This window comes from Pseudophryne corroboree, chromosome 4 (assembly GCF_028390025.1).
Source record: "Pseudophryne corroboree isolate aPseCor3 chromosome 4, aPseCor3.hap2, whole genome shotgun sequence".
Taxonomy (NCBI): domain Eukaryota; kingdom Metazoa; phylum Chordata; class Amphibia; order Anura; family Myobatrachidae; genus Pseudophryne; species Pseudophryne corroboree.
In genome coordinates this window covers 275,299,459-275,314,637 of record NC_086447.1, presented here as the reverse complement: position 1 = coordinate 275,314,637, position 15,179 = coordinate 275,299,459, and the positions used below count along the sequence as shown (strand labels likewise).

Below are 15,179 nucleotides of genomic sequence, written 5' to 3'. Positions count from 1 at the left end.
GGCCAATGTGTGCTCCAATTACTGTGGGGTACAATGTGTGCTGCAATTACTGTGGGGGCCGATGTGTGCTGCAATTACTAGAACGAACAATATATCTGTAGTTCACTGGTGGGTGTGAACACCAGATATGTCTGTGAACGTTATTAAGACATATTAGGTTAGCCCTGCTGCACAGCGTGTCTAAGTGCATGGGTGACCTGTACACTTGCGGCAGGGACTGACATTACAGCTGGTTGTCAGTACTGACATATTGAGCTATGTGTGTATAGCTTACCTAATCAGTCACTCTGATCAGCGTGATGGCAGGAAAGCTGACATGTCCCCAGGTGTGTACCCAGCCTAACATCTGTCCTTACTGTACTACAAGCTGTACATATTCTCCTGTCGATTCTACTCAGATTAGTTTAGTTATGTAGCCCATGTGTCATTTAAGTTATCATCCGCTAGATTTTACCAATGACCTTCAAAGTGATAATATAATAGTTCTCTTGCTCCTACACTGCTGCCAATGCATCCTTGTATGCCCAGGCTTCCCGTTGGTTATCACCAAGCTTGCTTACCTTCATCTGAACCCATAGCTCCAAGTTCCCATCATTTTGTTGACATTATATTACCATTATTTTGGGGTATTCCGCTTTTTGATTTGTGTCCCAAATACATTATTTGATATTGGCATACATTTAACTTAAAAATCCACACTATGGGGGGTATTCAATTAGCTCCAGTAATCTCTGAGCTATTGAATTCGCCCCCCTTCCTATTCAATTGCACCCCATTTTCGGCCTTTTTTAAGGCATTTTCACCTTTTTTTACTTATGAAAAGGCATTGGGGTATATTCAATTGAAGTCGAAAACTGCCGTCTGTCGAAAAGACGTCAGTTTTCGACTTTTTATACTTTTTATACTTTTATACTTTTTTATACTTTTTATACTTCAATATATCCGAAAAATTTTCGACAAGTCGATGAATTTGACTTGTCGAAAAGCACGTGGATTGTCGGAATAGCTGCCGATCCACGTGCCTGTGTCGAAAACGGGGCCAAAACCCACAGGTTTTGGCCCCCTTTTCGACCATCTCAGTCCAACATAAAAAAATGTCGGACTGAGATGAGGGATTAGAGCAGGAGAGGGGGAGAGCCGAGGTGGCGACGGGGTGAGCAGCGCTGGAGGAAAGCCGCCGCTCAGAGCAGCGTCCACCCGGCTCCAGCAAGCGAGACCTCGCTTGCTGGAGCTGGGAGGACGCTGCTCTGAGCGGCGGCTGTGAGAGAGGGGGAGACGGGGAGCGGGACGGAGCGGCGGCTGTGACGGGGGACGGAGCGGCGGCTGTGACGGGGGACGGAGCGGCGGCTGTGACGGGGGGCGGTGCGGCGGCTGTGACGGGGGGGCGGTGCGGCGGCTGTGAGACAGGAGGGACGGGGGAGAGCTGCGGGCAGACGGGAGAGAGCAGCGCTACAGCAGCCGCTGCTGCTGCTGTAGCGCTGCTCTCCCCCGTCTGCCCGCGGCTCTCCCCCGTCTCCCCCCCACACATCTCAATTCGACTTTTGTAAAAGACGAATTGAGATGTCCATTGAATAGGCCAGGTTGAATCCATTCCGACAAATGAATGTCGGAATGGATCAGACTTCAAGTGAATATACCCCATTGGCGGAAAATGCCACAAAATAGTCGAAAACAGCCCACGTTTTCACCGGCACAGGTGAGAATACATGTTGCTTCGCCAATCCACATGTTTTTCGCTCTTGCTGAACTTTTCGTCTAGACCAGTGGTTCCCAACCTCGGTCCTCAAGTACTCCCAACAGTTCGTGTTTTCCAGGTCACCTAGCAGTTGAACAGGTGCACAATAAAAAATAGAAACTGAGACTTAACTAGCGCATTCTCAATTCCTGCTGACTCTTGTAGTTCCACAGAGTTCCATTAATCATAATTGGATGCCATATGGAGAAAACAAAGTATGTATATAGTGAAGTACCGTTTTGATAGTAAAACATATATAACATACAAATGAATAAAAATACACAGATATCCACAATATTGCAGAATCCCTTCAAGCAAAAAACAGGAGGACAGGCTAATTACCAGATGATTCTGAACTGTGGTTTAGACAGTTCTGAAAACGCATGCAAGATGTTATATGGGATTTCCGGATAGTCCCACCATGCAGGTAACATATCTTACTGAGTACTGGTCCTTACGTCCGTCCCCCGGCTTGTCAGGAAACAGCCTACGCGTTTCTACCCCTAGCTGGGGTCTTTCTCAAGGTTTTACAAACTGAAGTTGAACAGGTGTATTCATTACTCACTGACACATTTTATAAGACCCACAGGTGGAGCAAATTATTTAACTTGCAATCCTGTGAGGAGATCTGGAAAACATGAACCGTTGGGGGTACTTGAGGACCGCAGTTGGAAACCACTGGTCTAGATGAAAAAACGGCCCTGCTATTGAATAGGGCGAACGCACATTTGCCCTAAACAAATAGCAAAAAGTGCCTTTTTTTGCCTGGGCCATAAAAACGGACCCAATTGCATACCCCCATCAGTTACATTATTTCTTCTAAGACACTACAAACTTCATTTAGCTCGTATCAATCCTGATGCAAATCCTTATAATAAACAAATTTTGTATCACTAAAAGATTATGTTAAACCAGAACCGATGAGATGCCTGCTCTCCAAGCACTTCACTGTAGGATACCATATCAAGTGCCTTACTAAAAATCCATATATACACTATACTTATATGACATGATTTCCCAGCAAATCTACATAATCCATGGGCCTTTTACATAATCATGGCTGTTCAAAAAGAAAAACAATTTATAATATATATATATATATTTTTTTTTTACTATTTCATGTGTCTCCATTAATTTCCTTGCTACCGAATAATCATTAGTTAAGCAATTGGTTTCCTTCATACAGAACCAGCATTTTGGCTTTAATAGCCTTTAAATCCCCATTCACAATGGCTATTTATTTTTAGATGATGAGCTCAATGTCTTCTGAGATTAGAGAACATCTACAACTCCACAACCCTGTAATTTATGTATCTTTCAGGCAAGAAAATGTCACAGTTTAGAGTTCAGTGTGGAAGTCTGCAATCTTCAGGAGTCCGAAGTCTGGGTGAGGTAAGAGCAGCTCTCCTCCCCTCTCCTCCCTTCCTGTGATGTCAGCAGTCAGCGTGCAGCTTCCTGGTTCCAGCTAGAGTAATGCTATAGGATTCCAGTGCTGCAGCCCACACGCTGTCACATCACTGCAGATTCACTGTGTTCTCCCATCACCTACGTCAATATCATGGAATCTATCAACCCCTCACATTACCCAGCATCCAGGGCTGCGGGGGTGGCTGTGGACTACATCAACTACAAACTGGGGGGTCCAAACAGACTCTTTGAACAGCAGCCAGTGACAAGTGCCAGCAAGGAGGTGAGATTACTGACATGGGATTGATACAGAGGAACACAAAACACAAACTTCAGACAGACACATGCATAAAATGCCTCTCCCCTTATCTTCCATAAGATCTGTATTGTGTAACATCAAACGCACCTTCCGATCACTATATGTTTATAAAGCATGGGCATATTATGCTGCAAAGGACTTTGCACATTATGGAGTCTAGTTACTAAGCCTTGGAGATAAAAAAAAAAAAAAATAGACAGAGCTAAAGTACCAACCAGTTCCTGTCATTTTTCAAAAACAGACTAATAGGAGCTGATTAGCTGGTACTTTATCTCTCTCCAAGACTTAGTACATACTGTAGACCCCAATGATACACATTACATACACAGACATGAAACAGAAGGTACACATCAGCTTACAATGTAAGAGGTGTGGGGAACACTTGATATATAAGATAGTGGAATAGCATTGTACAGTAGCTGGTCAGAGGATAAAGTATGGTTGACTATTGTAAAGCAGAAGCATTATCAGATACCTATATTAAAGCAGTCATTGGCAACAGGAATTTTGTGCAGCATTCCATGGTATGGTACGGTATGGTAACGGTACATTAAAAGCTAAGTGGCTCCCAAATATTTTTTAAATCACGTCACCCCAGAGCAGTGGTGGCCAATCAGAGGCTGCCGAGCCGCATGCATCTCTCCTTCATCTGATGAGGCTCCCGCACCCGCTGCTGGCACTGCTCCCATCCTCACAATGTTAGCCTGCCTCCTCTGACAGTCGAGCAACTGATCAGAGGCGGCTTGGAAGGCGCCGGCAACGCTCCGCATAATGAGGTGGAGCCGCTGCCATGAGGAGAACCTGGAGATGAGGATAAAACGCTATCGTTGGACTCGTGCCGCAGTAAACGCTGCGTAGGGGGAGGGAAGACTGAGATCTGGTGTGGGGGTGCTGCCGTGTGTGGGGACTACCTGGGAGTCGAGTCTGAAAGAATGTGGACCCCTGGAGCAGGGGATGCAGGCTGAGAGGCACAGAGTGAAGGTGGAATAGGCAGAGATACAGTAAAGGGGGAGCAGGCTGAGAGGCACAGAGTGAAGGGGGAGCAGGTTGAGAGGCACAGAGTGAAGGGGGAGCAGGCTAAGAAGCTCAGAGTGAAGGGGGAGCAGGCTGAGAGGCACAGAGTGAAGGGGGAGCAGGCCGAGAGGCTCAGAGTGAAGGGGGAGCAGGCTGAGAAGCTCAGAGTGAAGGGGGAGCAGGCCGAGAGGCACAGAGTGAAGGGGGAGCAGGTTGAGAGGCACAGAGTGAAGGGGGAGCAGGCTGAGAGGCACACAGAGAAGGGAGAGCAGGCTAAGAAGCTCAGAGTGAAGGGGGAGCAGGTTGAGAGGCACAGAGTGAAGGGGGAGCAGGTTGAGAGGCACAGAGTGAAGGGGGAGCAGGCTGAGAGGCACAGAGTGAAGGGGGAGCAGGCTGAGAGGCACAGAGTGAAGGGGGAGCAGGCTGAGAGGCACAGAGTGAAGGGGGAGCAGGCTGAGAGGCACAGAGTGAAAGGGGAGCAGGCTAAGAGGCTCATAGTGAAGGGGGAGCAGGCTGAGAGGCTCAGAGTGAAGGGGGAGCAGGCTGAGAGGCACAGAGTGAAGGGGGAGCAGGCTGAGAAGCTCAGAGTGAAGGGGGAGCAGGCTCTCCCCCGTATCCCCCCCCAGTCTCTCTGCCTCTCCCCGTCCCTCCTCTCTGTCCCTGCATCACAGCCGCAGCTCACGGCAGCGTCCACCCGGCTCCAGCAAGCAAGGACTCGCTTGCTGGAGCAGGGTGGATGCTGCTGTGAGCGGCAGCTGTGACATCCTCCAGCGCTGCTCAGCCCGTCCCCGTCTCTCCCCATCTCACTTCGACTTTTTTTAGTCGAATTGAGATGGGCGAAAAGGGGGCCAAAACCTGTCTGTTTTGGCCTTATTTTCGACACAAACACGTGGATCGGCAGCTATTGCGCCGATCCACGTGCTTTTCGACAAGTCGAATTCCTCGACTTATTGAAAAATTTGGGGTTATATTGAATAGGTCGGAACCCCTTTCGACCTAAAAAAAGTCGAAAACTGACGTCTTTTCGACATAGAGCAGCTTTCGACTTCAATTGAATATACCCCTATATGTCATTCTTAGGTCAGTTATGTGGTGAGGAACAGGATTTGATTCTACATATTTTATGATTGGAAGTCACAAGCACTGGTTTTGCCTACTAAATTCCCCATAAATAATTTGACTTTGTCTTGGACCACCAACCTAGGGCACCCCTGCAAGTGCCACAAAGCACCCACTTTGGAAACCACTGAGCAAAGAAATACTACTCGAGAAACAGGAGTTTTGTAAATGCCAGAAGAAAACTGCATTCCAATAGATGTATTCCTTTTCTTTTACAGAGCATTGCAGGAGTGGGGAATAAATACCGGCTCACATTTGCTATAAAAGATAGTTTGAATGAGGTAAGTGAAAGTAGGAATGGTCCGGCACAGACTAATGTGGTCAATGCATTATTTTGTATGTATTCATTACACCGCCCACCCTGCACCCAATTCTCACTGATGCTGGCTGGATGGCCAATACTCCAGCACTTTTACTGCAACAGATTCAAGTTATACCAGGGAAACCAGTAATGTTACCACCTCCACATTACACTCACAGGCACTGCCCTCTCCTCCCTCATTATGTATCTGGAGCAAAGCAGATTATTTTCAAATGCATTTCAACATAAGGCAATCTTTCCTAACTAAAAACAGGTAAGAAAATAGGTCATTTGATGTGAGCTTACATAGGACTTACTGATTTCTGCCTGGCCAATACCTGTAAAGAGCCTGTGTGCCCGTACATGTTTTTCAAAACAAATAAAAGAAAGCACACTGGGGAGAGGAACACAAGTCGGCTATAACTACTCCCCTCCTTGCATGCATAGAACTAAATAGAGATATCTGCCCCGAGTTGAACGCATAAATTCAACTGCCCCTATCAACGTGCTTGGTTTCTTCGCAGTCATCGTCGTTATCATCATCATCAGGGCTTACTTACCCCAGCGAAGAGATTGGTCTAAAAACAGGTGTATTTTCATGTATATACAGGTTGAGTATCCCTTATCCAAAATTAAAAATCCCACATTTTTGGGTCCTCTACTGAGATAATGACATATATATTATATATTATGTGTATATATAGATATATAATATATATGTATATGTGTCATCTCAGTAGGGGAACCAAAAATGTGTGATTTTGAATTTTGGATAAGGTATACTCAACCTGTACAAGTCCGCAGAGTCCCCAATTCCACCGACATGCCCTCGCCAAACTTAGGGCAGGTGCACTCTAGACGATGTCAGCTGTGATGGAAGGAGCCGGGCCATGCTGCATTCGTCAGCATGGCATCGCTTGTGACATCGCCAGATTGAGCTGCATGTACAGCCAACGGGAGATGTCACAAGCCACCTTCAGGAGTGCGTATCATTTACGATATAGTGGGTACACACTAGACGATATTGTGAACGATGTGTTGGAATCGGGCACATCATCCACTATATCCCACTGTTATTCCTATTCAACTGCAAGTGGAGATGCTGCCGAGCTGCATACTACTGAATCGCCCATATGTGTGCAACTCTGTATCAGCCCCATTATGTAGAACATGCATGCTGAAGACAGCACTACATGCGCCTCACATGAATAGAAATCTATAAATAAGCCCTCACAGTAGAGCGAGACTCTAACTCAATCATTGATGTTATGATGGTGCTGGCCACAGCTTTTACCAGGGGGCAAAGGTGATAGAATATCTAGAACAGTACGTTATATTAAATAAGGATTAAGTGCATGCAGGTCCAATGGTAAAATACTGTTACCTATACACAGTGGGGAGATCTGATCAAATGGCTGAACTAACGGCCTAATTCAGACCTGATCGCAGCAGCAAAGGTGTTCTCTAATGGGCAAAACCATGTGCACTGCAGGGGGGGCAAATATAATGTGTAGAGAGTTAGATTTGGGTGGGATGTGTTTAAACTGAAATCTAAATCACAGTGAAAAAATAAAGCAGGCAGTATTTACTCTGACAGAAACAATATAACCCACCCAAATCTAACTCTCTCTGCACATGTTATATCTGCCGCACCTGCAGTGCACATGGCTTTGCCCATTCGAGAAATATTTTGCTGCTGCGATCAGGTCTGAAATAGGCTCTAAGGTGGCTCATAAATAAGACAAAGTGTGTAGGGGCATGGCCAGAACTGTGTCGGCCCCATAGCAACATTTTGAAGGGGCCCCTATCCCAATGCTTCTAGAGAGACCTCTCTGCAGCATTTGGTAATTTTATGCTCCATAGTAGTGCCCTAGTTCATTTTCTAAACCATGTTAGTGCCTTGGTTAATGTTATGCCCCATAGTAGTGCCCTAGTTCACATTATGTCACACTGTAGGGCTGCCAGTACACATTATGCACCACAGTACCCAATTCGCATTATGTCATACAGTGTCCCCAGTTCTTGTTATGCAACTCTATAGTGCCCCCACTTCATATTGTGCCACATTAGTGTCCCAGTTCATATTATGTAACATTATAATGCTCTCCAGTTCATTTTATACCACATTACAATGAGCAGGTCCAGGGCCATAACTAGATATATTGCAGGCCCCATGGCAAAAGTTTGTTAGGGCCCCTTATGGACCACTCAATGGTGAAAAATGTATAGAACACATGTAACTTTTGACAGGGAGGGTGGGCCCTTCCTAGCCCTGGGCCCGCACCCATGGTAGCTATGCCCTTGAAAGCGAGACAGTAATAGCGCAGGCTAATAGCAAACAGACAGGCTGCATACTGGTTCAGCCCACACAGTGAGTGTAGACACAGTCATGGCTTGCAAACACGAATAACATCTGGGCTCCCTATTGGCCAAGATGAAGCATCCATCCAATCCAGTGACACTGACTATAACCAGACTACAGAGGAGATGTACTAAGCCTGCAGTCTAGGTGTATATACAGATGACGAGTCCCACTTGTAATCTGCAGTGAAGGGGTTAAAGGCACATTGTGGGGTACTGTGAGGAAAAGTCTGGGAATATTAAATGTAAATGTAGTTTAAAGAAAGTGTTATTTCTTCCTCAGCAATCTCCAATAACCTGCACAGCAGAGGTTATATACTACACAAGTGACCAGCACAAACCGCCTAAAGTGACATTCACATTACAGACTGCGCTGCAGAATTACACAGCCGCAAAGGACAAAGAATTTTACAATAGAATGAAGAATCTTTCAGAACCACTTGTTGCTGATAATATTCCAGGTAATGTAATATTTATACCCTAAAAATAATAATACAGAAAACTGATATTTCTCTCCAATATAAACTTGCAGATAACTATGGCAACGTAACCCCAGATATGGAGCCTGTGTGGCACCTGGCGCTGGCTGCTGCAGGTTACGCCAAGTGGCAATATTCCACAGAAGGAACCTTCTTCAGAATGGCAGTTATTAAAGAGGTCAAGCAGCTGGTGAGTTCTACAAACTCTGTGTACACCTCTTAAGACTTTCCCATGTACTGTGAGAGGGTTGGAGCTTACAGGAGGAAGTAACCGTTACAAATGTTGTAAGACATTTCAGTGAAAACATCCATATTGCAACAGCTCTGCTAGAAGAGATCCGACCGCTAATAAACAGGTTTACTTTCTAAGACGCACACTGCAGAAATTGGAGGCAGTCAATTTACCGGCTGTCGGGATCCCAGCTGTCAGGATACAGACACCTAGTTAAATACTGGCGGTCGGAATTCTGGGCGCTGGCTGGAATCTCCAATGGGATGGTGGGCAACGCCCCCAGCTGACGGAGAATATAACCTGGGTCCGAAAGCGTGGCAAGCGCAATGAGCCCGCAAGGGGACATGCTCGCCGCCAGGATCCCTGACAGCCGGGATATCACACTGATCCCGCAGAAATATATTGGCAAATATTTACTGAAAGATATCAGTGCTCATTAGTCTAAATTTAACTAAGCTGACAAACGTATTTTGGTTGCTATGAGTTACAGGAAACCAATGTTATTTTCATCGTAGTGCTGCGTAATAGGTTTTGACATAAAGGATAATATTATTAAAACAGTATTAGTAAGTGATGTGACCTTCCCACAAAAATGTGGAAAACTGATGGATTGGATCAGATGGGATGGGAAAGGAAGGGAATACTGACTCTAAAAACACATCTGTGAAATAACAGCATTGTATATTTCTCGAAATGTGAATACAACCAATCCCATAATTTGGTGGTAAAATACATAAGAATGAGATTCCCGATTTCATTTAGAACTGGCTCTGGCAAATAATGATGGTGAAGTGGTCCACACAACTGGATCACCTCAGTCACACCAGAGCAGCATATCATGATGGAGTCAGTGATTCAGAGCAGCGTCCGTTTAAAGGGGAACCCTACATTTGGACAGCACATGATCATTTGGCTGCACCCATCCCCTGTGCAGGCCCAAGCCCTGTAGGCATGACCTGTATATGCAACAGCTCAGTGATCAGTGGCTGCCGCACACGCTATAAGCCGCTGTATACAAAGCAGTGGTGTGCCGTTGGGGGAGGCAGAGCCTTTCCTGTCATACTAACATTGAAACCAGAGTTTTGAGTATATAAAGTATATGAAAAATACAAAAAATATATTAGAAAGATCTTCTTTGTATTATTCTAATCATTTTTATAGTCAAAACTCTGGAGAAAAAAAGCCTATGGCAGGTGAGGCAGTGCCGCCCCTGCCTATGTTTTCTGCAGATCGCTGATAAATACTCACCAAATTTCTAGCAGCATATACTGCTGCACCTTTGTATAATGCCCACATGACCCTTTGGCCCATATATTGTGTGTAAGTCTGGCAGTGGTACTAGTCAGTGCCTCCTGAGACATTTACTTATGTACGTTGTATTACGCCCTCATGCTAGCTGCATGAATAGCTAGGACTGGTCCAATCCTTCAAGATGCAATTACAATTTACAGTTAGAACACAAACTCCATTCATACTTCTAGTCACTGTACAGAGCGGTTGCAGTCAAGCAAAATCTCCACTAGGGGGCCCAGCATTTCTTGTAAACCAGGCCAGAGCTGGAAATGGACCCACAAGCTGAAGTCCCGACTCAGACTTCCATGGTCACAGAACCACCCAAGTCTGCTGGCGGCGCCCGAACGACAATGATGAGCCCGCTGCATGATCATGCCCGGAGCTACACTGCCTCCCCTGCAAACACCATCCCTCCGTCACCTCCTCTCGTTCCCTGCCGCAACTCGGTATCCCTGAGCGATTACCCTAGGCTAGGCTTGCTCATCGGGGTGAGCGGGAAAGTGTGAGAGAGATTGCAGCCGCCATCTTGCCCAACTGCGGTGAGGCTGATTGCACTGGCTGGAAGAAAGAACGCGGCTCACCATCCTGCCACCCACTCCCCTACTCTTCCCAGACATTGGCAGGCACAGTCTCTCCCACAGCGCAGGGATCAGAACAGCAGCGCCCGCAGCAGGGTGCGGAGGCATTGTAGTGGGATCCAAATGAACGGACTATGGGCCGGCAGTTTCATCCATGGGGCTGCTGTAGGTTATTCTATTTTAATAGGTTTTAACCCCTCCCTCCCCACATCAGCTCCTACTGCTCTTATTTGGACTCCTGACTTTAATATTGCTGGACCCTTATATACTGACCTCCCCATCGTTTCAATATTGCCTGTTACACCACTGTTTCACTCTTCTCTTATATTTTCTTCTTGCAGCCCCCACTGTATGCTACACCTCTACTGTTTGTACACCTACATTGACCTATTCATAAAGGGTATATCATGCTACACGTGTCAGTTGTTTCCATATGTGCCTTGGGTCCTTGTGTGGCATCTCTCACACAGTGTAACCCTCGTAGTGCGCCCAACATGGCTGCCTCACCTGGTACACTCATGAATGGGATGGCAAATACATGGATCTGATGTTAGGTTGGGACCCTACGCCTAGTGTTAGGACGCTGCTATCACCCCATTTTGTGTCATCTCTTCTAGGCGTGGCCTATTCCACTCAGGGTAATCCTAAGTAGAGCACCCACCATGGCTGCCTCACTTTGTACCTTTCGTGGGTGGAATATATAACCTGTGGAATTTATTACCCAAAATGACTGAACAAGCCCTGCATTATACCTAATCTCTAGGTTTTATATTATTTTTCTGTGTCTTTTTTTCTGCTGTAATACTAAGGGGGATATTAAATTACCCGTGATTATTGAACGTGGGTAATTGTCTCGTTGGGGATTATTCAATTAGCCCCGATAAGCCGCCACGACACGGGGCTTAATAGCATTTGTTTCACCTGCCTCAGGCAGGCAAAGCAAAATCCCTGAAAACAACCCGTTTGCTGTTTCTACCGAAAACACACAGGTTTCATTGAATCTGTGTGTTTTCGGGTGAAAAAATATATTTTTTCTGTGTGAAGAAACATTGAAGAAATATCGGGATAAATCGCCTGAAGCTTTTTCGTGGGTAATTCAATATCCCCCTAAATTATTTGTACCATGTATTATGTTTTTGCTGCCTGTAAGCGCCTTGAATCCATGTGCCTTTGACAAGTTGGGTTCATATTTCTAGACAGATGTAATTATCGGATCAGTGTGCACTTTGTACACACCCAGCTATACTTGGCTTAGTGTGTGCATTCTTCTATAGCTTTGGGAGGTCGGGGATCAGAATATTTAAGCTGGACATAAAATCCTATCCCCCCAATCCGACCGTTACAGGAACTATTGAAGCGCAACGCTCCTGCACATATAATATATAATTATTGGGCTGATCATACAAATTGCAGCTGATTTGCCCAGTATGTATATAGGGGTAAATGTATGAAGCAGTGATAAGAGTGGAGAAGTGAACCAGTGGAGAGGTTGCCCATGGCAACTAATTAGCTTCTCTGTATTATTTTATAGTATGCAAATTATAAATGTTACTTCAATGCTGATTGGTTGCCATGGGCAACTTCTCCACTGGCTCACTTCTCCACTCTTACCACTGCTTCATACATTTACCCCATAGGGAGTACCCCAGCTTTATCGATAGTCTGTATTACAAAACAGTCTCATGCTATGCATAATATATACTGTTTCATGACGGAATACCCCCTAATATAGTGTTTGCTTTCTGCAGAAAAGGCAAGATCATATCCTGGAATTCCATTACGATATGCTGATCCACGAGATGGTCTCACAGGTATATATGTGTAGCAAGCAAAAAGGAAACAGAAAAAAACAAATAAAAATAGTATAGGCATGGGATCGATTCGATATGCCCATGCCCTGGTGGTCTTTGAATATCATACCTCCGATTACATTTAAGTTACACCAACTTTTCCTCACACCATCCCCCCTGACATTTTCCTCTTCATGTAATAGTTTATCAGTGCTCCTCTAGGTGATCAATACATTATACTTGTGTGTATGATCACGCAGCAGTAACTTGTGTAGTTTTCTCCATTCTGGGTCACTGATTTCAGGATAAAACAGCCCGTGCTTGTACTAGGTGAGGACTAGAAGTAGTTTAGCATTCTGTAAAACTAACACTGAATATGTAGCTGATACTGCAAAATTTCCTCTCACACGTTGGGAAGATGGCTGCAGGTGGGATTCTTGGTCTACGTTTGGTCATCTTTCCATCACACTAAGCATCCCCCAGTCCTACCAGACATTATTCAGTCACTCGATCAGAGGGGCAGAATTTCATCCCAGACATTGGTCCTGTCACTCAGCACACTTACATCTCTGAGCTTTTAGGGATATGTACAGGACTGATAAATAAGAAGCAAATGTGGGACAAGTAGATGTACTGACAAAAATCCCAATTGCAGGAAATGGTTCCATGGCGAATAGAAACGTTATGGGACCCAGCAGAAGGATTAAAAATACAGCATCAACAAAAGCTGCCTAAACACAATCCGGATGGGAACAACTGAGAATGACCTCAACAAGCAGCAAAGTAAAAAATAATAATCCATATGTACTGTACTACTTACGCCACTGATTTTTGAACAGTCTCCCTGAAAGCAACTTTAGGCTTGCCCAAGGTGCACAGGCAGTCATATTCCCTCTCCATCCTCTGGAAGAATAAAAGATAAACTGTACAATAAAGTTTACAAACAAATAAATATTGCTAATCATTTCCATCAAAACAGATTCTTAAGACTGTGCGAAGTACACTTAGATAAGAGTTATTCTTCTTTAAATTTACAGTCTTTCTTCAAAACCGCTGAAAGGAGGTAGCCTGGCAATACAGGAGGACTGGCATATTGAAGTCATACTATTGGAGCACTACTTGCACATCGCAATGCCTCCTAGCTGCCAGGACAGCCAACACAACGCAATGCAGCACAAGGATACATTGGGGTGAAAGTATTATACCCGCACTTATCATGCGGCTATAATGCTTCCTGTTGCGCCTCTTTGACATCTTGGATACCAAAGGCGATCACTGATAGAGCACACAGCACATCAGCTTAGTGCAGAGTCCCATGAGACCTGTTTGGCATGACTGCAGCAATGATGTATGAGGACGCATCTATACCTCTTAGCAATAAAAAATAAAAGTAAATAAAACACATTTTACACATATACAGATACTTCAATTCATTTCAATGGAGTTTCCAGCACAGCAAGTGCACTTCATGAAGAGACCCCACTGAAATGAATGGGAAAAGCTCAATTTAATGAACTTGCAGAAAAGTACTCAAACGTAATAATACCTTATATTTGTCATTTATACAGGTGTCCACATTGTTGACACACCTGTATAAACTATAAATTACATTATAAGTACATGTATCTTCCAGTCACCTGAGCATAAATCTCCAAGTGTAGCTCTCCCATGCCAGAAACAATGGTCTCCTTACTCTCTGTATCAAAGAACACTCTGAAAGTAGGGTCTTCTCGAGTAAACCGATTGATACCTTTAGAAAACTTGTCCAGATCAATCTAAGATAAAAAGAAATAAAAACTTAAGTACCTCAATTTATAAATTAGTTACCTTTTGATGTTTAAAATATAAATGATATTTATAACAACAACAAAATGCACACAAATTGCATACACTTAAATAAGGATCTGGGATTCCCTTATACTGTATACTTTATATTAATGTCTAATACTACAGATAGGATTTGTGTTGTTCTTTGTAGGACATAGAATGGGAAGTGCTGTATTTAGGGTTTTTAGATTCATTGTATAATTAAAGCATAACAATAAAAACAGAAAGTGATGCTGTGGAAATTGACTTGCATGGACTGTGAACAGGATTGGATCTGCTAACACCACAACGTTAACAGTACAACAGACAGGGGTCCCTAAAGCACAGAAAAAAATACATCTGCTTTAGGAAAAGACCACAGACTCCCAAGATGCTCAATAACCACTTTATTCAGTTTCCTTTTATTTTTAGTGAAGCCAATCCCGGACGTTTTTGAGTCCCACAAATACCAAAGATTATAATCATTAAATTCCGGGTATTGCAGGATTCACAATACCGGGCAAGGGGTTAGTGGGATAATAATTACCTCCTCAGATCTGATCCTCTCAGGATCCCCCAGCTGCCCGTAGAATAGATGGGAGTCCCATGATGCAGTAGCTCTCTCTCTATCTGACAGCCTGTGTGGCGACAGCATCACTGTGCAGTTTAGGGTGGGTACACACTAAAATAATCTCAACGCGATATGTCGTTTCTGGCCAAACTGGAACAACATATCGGCCAGACT

General features: G+C 44.6%; 2 protein-coding genes across 3 annotated transcripts in view; one reads left to right on the top strand and one right to left on the bottom strand.

The window, feature by feature from the left end:
* GFM1 (G elongation factor mitochondrial 1) overlaps positions 1-15,179 on the bottom strand; it is a 79,374-nt gene that overhangs the window by 26,341 nt on the left and 37,854 nt on the right. For both annotated transcript variants that reach the window (XM_063916140.1, XM_063916141.1), the window contains exons 12-13: positions 14,266-14,403; positions 13,449-13,531 (exon numbers count right to left, since the gene is read on the bottom strand). In XM_063916140.1, coding sequence (XP_063772210.1) covers positions 13,449-13,531; positions 14,266-14,403 — 221 coding nt within the window. The remainder of the gene's footprint in view (positions 1-13,448; positions 13,532-14,265; positions 14,404-15,179) is intronic.
* LXN (latexin) lies at positions 3,173-13,580 on the top strand. Its single transcript, XM_063916142.1, has 6 exons — positions 3,173-3,425; positions 5,813-5,875; positions 8,540-8,717; positions 8,789-8,925; positions 12,587-12,649; positions 13,284-13,580. Exons 1-6 carry the CDS (start codon positions 3,294-3,296, stop codon positions 13,386-13,388), a joined length of 678 nt encoding a protein of 225 aa, XP_063772212.1. The 5' UTR covers positions 3,173-3,293; the 3' UTR covers positions 13,389-13,580.

What these genes read in the sequence shown, in the direction of transcription:
- LXN (XM_063916142.1), top strand. Translation starts at nt 3,294, where the DNA reads ATGGAATCTATCAACCCCTCACATTACCCAGCATCCAGGGCTGCGGGG. An exon ending in TGACAAGTGCCAGCAAGGAG is followed by an intron (nt 3,426 to 5,812) that starts GTGAGATTACTG and finishes TTTCTTTTACAG; the next exon opens with AGCATTGCAGGAGTGGGGAA. An exon ending in TAAAAGATAGTTTGAATGAG is followed by an intron (nt 5,876 to 8,539) that starts GTAAGTGAAAGT and finishes TTTCTTCCTCAG; the next exon opens with CAATCTCCAATAACCTGCAC.